Source organism: Montipora capricornis, chromosome 8 (genome assembly GCF_036669925.1).
Source record: "Montipora capricornis isolate CH-2021 chromosome 8, ASM3666992v2, whole genome shotgun sequence".
NCBI classification, from domain to species: domain Eukaryota; kingdom Metazoa; phylum Cnidaria; class Anthozoa; order Scleractinia; family Acroporidae; genus Montipora; species Montipora capricornis.
The window spans coordinates 33,273,791-33,278,790 of NC_090890.1; the positions used below are offsets into that span (position 1 = coordinate 33,273,791).

A 5,000-nucleotide genomic window follows, 5' to 3' on the forward strand; every position below is an offset into this window, starting at 1 on the left:
ATTTTTATTGGCTGGTGCCGCAAACCGTTGCGACACAAGTTGCAGGACAGATGTTACACTGCGCACTCTATGCTTAAAAAATTCGTCGCAACCGCGTTGCGGAAAGTAGAACTCTAATTCCGTTTGCGAGGTATGTTACATTGGGCAATGATTCGTGCGATCGACTGGCGATCGCGCAAGCGTGAAACTGAGTTACGAACAAGCAATGTAATAACTGTAATCGACCCAATGTGCTTTATTTACAGCTATTTGTATTATTCCACCATTACGCCATTTTACCATATTTGGTGAAAAGAACGCACAAAATATGAGACGACAATGCACTGTAGTTTCTCGGTTTGAGAACAGAGCAAATATGGACGGAACGGGAGTTTTTCAATGAAAGAAATTGTTTTCAGCTCGAGGCAGAGGCCGAGAATTTAGCTTGTCACTCGTCATTTCGGTTATCCAATCAAGTAAAGGACATTTAATGGTTTCATCTGTTATGTTCTTGTCATCCGCACGCGCCTTATTATGGCAATCGATACGATTCTAGCCAAAATACTATACTAAAGTAATAGTTTTCACTACATCAGCCCCCGCCTAAGAGTGTATGAAAGGCAGTTGAGAAACGTTTATGATGAACATGTCGCCCCTGTTTCTGATTTGTGTCCGGACAAAATCAGTTTCTTAGCCGGGCAACTCGATTTGCATCAGATCTGCTACAATGTTTGATTTTTCAATCGCTAACCCGAAGGGCACTTTAGTTCTTCTTGCAAGTTTGTACTTCGTGATTCCAAAAACACCTCGGTCGTGTAAAACAATACCAATACCACTTGCGCACCCGTTTAAGCAATACCCATACCACCTTGCGCGCCCGGTTGAGATTTTCCCTTCAGTATCTACTAATTTATACATTTACCACTTTTACGCGGGGACGTCTAGGTTGCCTCCTCGACGTAATACGGTAGTGAAATAACAATTCCCTTATGAAGAGGTTTAGCATGTAATACGTGGGGGCATTTTACTCGTTGCTCAACTCGCAACATGTCCAATGTGTTAAACCATTCTACAAGGGGTAGATGTATTCAAGTACCAAATGCTCATTTGCTATTGGGTCGGGTACAAAATCTCACATGTTTTTGCACCCCTTGAATTCGCTGCAAATGGAATGGACTTATTTCCGTTCTTTATTACATGCATTTAGAAATCAATGGTGATCCTTGCAATCTGATTGGCTCTCAGCAGTGCGATTTATCCCCAAATCGCAATATTTTTTGCTCGAAATCACGCCATTTCCTTAGCCAATGAGAATGGAACACTAAAACATAACAACCAATCAGATTTCAAAAGCTTGTTTAAGGTAACCAATCAAATTGCAGAAAAACTTAAGACAAAGAAAACCATTGTGTTGCAACTTTTGTTCCCAACTGGATCAATAAAATATTGGTAACGACTAAAATCCTTTATTTTAGTGACTAAATAATTGTTGTGTGATTTCTAAATGGATGTAATAAAGTGGTAATTGAACTTCGTGTCGTGCAATTTTGGTCAGAAATCATAGCTATGACTTGAAGCTCTGTCGTGATGTTCGATTTGAAGCTATGATTTCAGACCAAATTGCACTCCACTCAGTTAAATTACCTTTATTAATATTGCCTTCTGATTTTCTAACAAGGTACACCTTGAATTTGCTAAATGTAATGAGATTGGTCGTTTTACCAACAACGAAGCGCAGATGGACTGTGCAATGTTTCATCTGGAGCAGGCTGCAGCTTGTGGTGATTTACAGGCATTGATTACAATGGCTGAGGTTTACTTACAGCTTCCTCATGATATCCTGGCTTCAGCCACAGTTCAGGTAATTCCATGGTTGTGTTGCGAACATCCAGGCCCGGGTTGCTCCAAGCTCGTTAGTGCTAACCAGCGTTACGTACCATGGAAACCTATAGGTTTTGATACCTCTCAACCAACGGTTAGCGCAATCCGGCCTTCGAGCAACCGGCCCCAGGTCCGGTGTCCTAGCCCCCCCCATATTACATGCGAGTACATATACTAATCAAAAAAACGCAAGAGAAACTGAAAACAATGCTTATTTAAAATTTGGGTGGACAAACAAAGAGTAGTATGGTAATTTCGGTTTTGGGCAATTGCTTTTCCTCGTAGAAGCCTTTGTTTTCTGCCTACTCGATATCGTCGTCGGTCAATTGCGATTGAAAGAGAAAAAATGAAAAAGAGCAAATTAAATGCTCCAGCCCTGCTACATGCATTTCAACTTGAGTACCGCTCACTTGAGGCATAGCGAAATAGAAAACTTGAGCATACTAGGTTATTAGGACAGGTACCTTCTGAAGACTTATGTAATTGAATGTGCTTCATTTTCGTGACTTTTTTCCCTTCCAGGAGTCTGAAGAAGCAACAAATCGGGGGGTGGAGTACATGCTACAGGCAGCTACACTGGGAGAAAGACAAGCTATGGTGTACATGGCGAAAGCATATGAATCTGGAGAGGGCCTGGGATCTAAGAGGTAAACAAAAAAAGTACACCTTTTGCTTTGTATGGGAGACGTAGAAATCAAACTTGTAAATACATTCAAAACGCTCATTTAAAAAGTAATTTCTCGTTATTGTATTTGGCATCATATCCTCACCATTTTTTGCGTTGTTTGGAAGCACGCACCGAGGGATTTAATACTTGGGGGAATTTTCATTGACACTGATCTTTATTGATATCTCAAAGAATTATTATTTTGGCTCAAAGAGGTGTAGAGTCGAATCTAGCCTCTTAACCACTGGAGATGCGATATTCATGGCTGAAAACAGATTGATTTGTCTTTTTCAGAGTACGAAACTGGGTGGAGTCAGCTAAATGGTATCAGAACGCAATTGATATCGTGGATGAAGATGAAAATCCACAGAATACCCTGTTCACTGATCCAAACTACATACTATACGCTGCACAGGCTCGATTGTATCAACAGGGAGGATATGAATTGGATCGAGATGCTCAGACTGCTGGAGACATGTTCTCTGCTGCTGGGGACTTAGCGCTGACTGCAATGAAAGGGAAACTTGCTAACAAGTACTATGCACTAGCAGAAGAGGCTTGGGCTGAGTTAGATGAGTAGTTTGTTCGGTACTGAGTGATCTTTCTCGCATCTTGAGTCCTCTAACGGCATTGCGTAAGCTTGCATTGAAGCGAATCGTGAGAGGGCTGTTAAACAAGGACTTGTGAATAATTTGTTCTAAGGAAGGATAACTTGCCAACCTATCCTTGAAAACGCTTGAGTGATTTCCATCTTATCACAAGCAAAGCTGACCGTGTTAACGCACGGAAGCTTCGGCAAATGTGTGAACGCCAGACTTCATGACTTGTTCACTGGATAAAGTTTCGAACCTTCATGTAAAGGAGGAGGAGTGTAAACTATGCAAAGCATGCGTAATTCGTCGAAGGGGTACAAATGTGGTGCTAACTAGTGAAACAGAACTCATTTTGTCTAGCCACTTGTGTCAAAATAACCGAAGAGGTTGTGCTGCGACCATGGCTTCAAAACTGCGAATGCCAAAAGGCAAGGACAAGAAATCATCAGCTCGTGTCACAACACGATGAGACACAGTCGCGCTCTATCAAAGCGGGTTGGGTGGGCATAAATGATGGGAGATATCCGCTCTCTCAAAGTACTCCAAAACACAAATGGTAAATTAAAATGTAGTATGTGCAACCTATGGTGGTTGACTTATTTTTAAAACCAGACAGATGATTTATACCAAAAAACTGAGAATATTTAGAATCTAAAGTGAAAAAAGTTTTCAATTTGTATCATAGTATTTATTTGACATCATCTTATAGGCTGCCTGCTTTTGCTGCTTTTGTTAAGTGTATTCAAGGTTGTGAGCTGCCATCACGCAGCCAGGCCTTCTTTTGTTTTCTTCCTACTTGGGTTTCCCTTCCTCCCTTCTTCAGAAGCGAGGAGAGAGCCTGGTACCTATCAAGCAGAAGCAGAGAGGGGAATGGGTAGTTTTACAAAGGCCACATGTTTTAAGGACCAAGAAAACAAATCGATGGCATATTTCTTGGCTTGAAACGTTTTTGCTTTAAACATGCAAAGCGATTTATGTCGCCCGAAAAGTTTCTGAACTTCGAGAAACACCCACCAGGGTACGAAGAAAATCTGACGGAACCCAACTTCTATTCATATTGCCTGTTGATGCCTTAGAAGTCCTCAAACGGAAAATATGGGTAGATATTATTTTTAAGAGTTCTTTAAAACAAAGAAAGCAAAGCCGTAACAACTCATTTGGGTTCGGGCCCTTCTCCTAGCAGTTATTATCTTGGGTCATCGCATGAACTATCAGCTTCGTGGACGGTTGTGCTCTGTGTAAATGTACCCTCCCTCGTTAAGTTGTAAAAAGAGATCTTCGAGACAGCAAAAAGAGTAGATAATTTGTGAAGAGCAAAGCTAACAAAAAATTCTGTACTAGTTGTTAAGACTCTGGAATCTTTTAAGTTATTATAAGAAGTGTTTATCGTAAACTGAAAATATAAAATTATTGGTTATTGCTATTTGCGTTAGATTGTTTTCTACTGACGGTAACAAAGAAATCAACCAAAGGATCCGATCTCAAATAAACCCAGGAATCAGTTAAAATAAACTAGTAGTGTCTTAAGGAGATAAAATAAGGGACCAAAGCAACTGTATTGGCCCATGGGTGGGAAGTAAACTGGATATCAACTGGTTTAATAAACGGTAACGTGAACTCTAAAGATGTTCCTTGACGTTAGGAGCATGGACAGAACGCCAGAAAAGCCTCGATACTACCTTCAAGGTATGTGCAGGGTATTGCTACATCTAGAGTACATTTCCCATTTTGAGTTATCAAAATTGGGCTTTACGCGAGTCCCATTCGAGATCAATGAGAACATCACGAGAAGATCGTGCTGTTGTTTTTGTGTATTTAACAATTATTCCTCGAGCCCGAATGGGCTCTGAGTCAATAGCCCATGAGGCCGAAGGCCGAAT

General features: G+C 40.9%; 2 protein-coding genes across 5 annotated transcripts in view; one reads left to right on the forward strand and one right to left on the reverse strand.

The window, feature by feature from the left end:
• LOC138059939 (eukaryotic elongation factor 2 kinase-like) overlaps nt 1–4,543 on the forward strand; it is a 16,847-nt gene extending 12,304 nt beyond the window's left edge. For 2 of the 4 annotated variants that reach the window (XM_068905599.1, XM_068905597.1), the window contains exons 11-13: nt 1,658–1,840; nt 2,383–2,507; nt 2,822–4,543. In XM_068905599.1, the coding sequence (XP_068761700.1) occupies nt 1,658–1,840; nt 2,383–2,507; nt 2,822–3,107 (594 nt within the window). In that variant the 3' untranslated portion in view covers nt 3,108–4,543. The remainder of the gene's footprint in view (nt 1–1,657; nt 1,841–2,382; nt 2,508–2,821) is intronic. The other 2 variants (XM_068905598.1, XM_068905596.1) reach the window with 1 other exon arrangement.
• LOC138059938 (uncharacterized) overlaps nt 4,527–5,000 on the reverse strand; it is a 12,933-nt gene continuing 12,459 nt past the window's right edge. Inside the window, exon 10 of the mRNA XM_068905595.1 lies at nt 4,527–5,000. This exon is cut by the window's right edge and continues 1,007 nt beyond it. The gene's annotated coding sequence lies outside the window, so the exon portion shown is untranslated.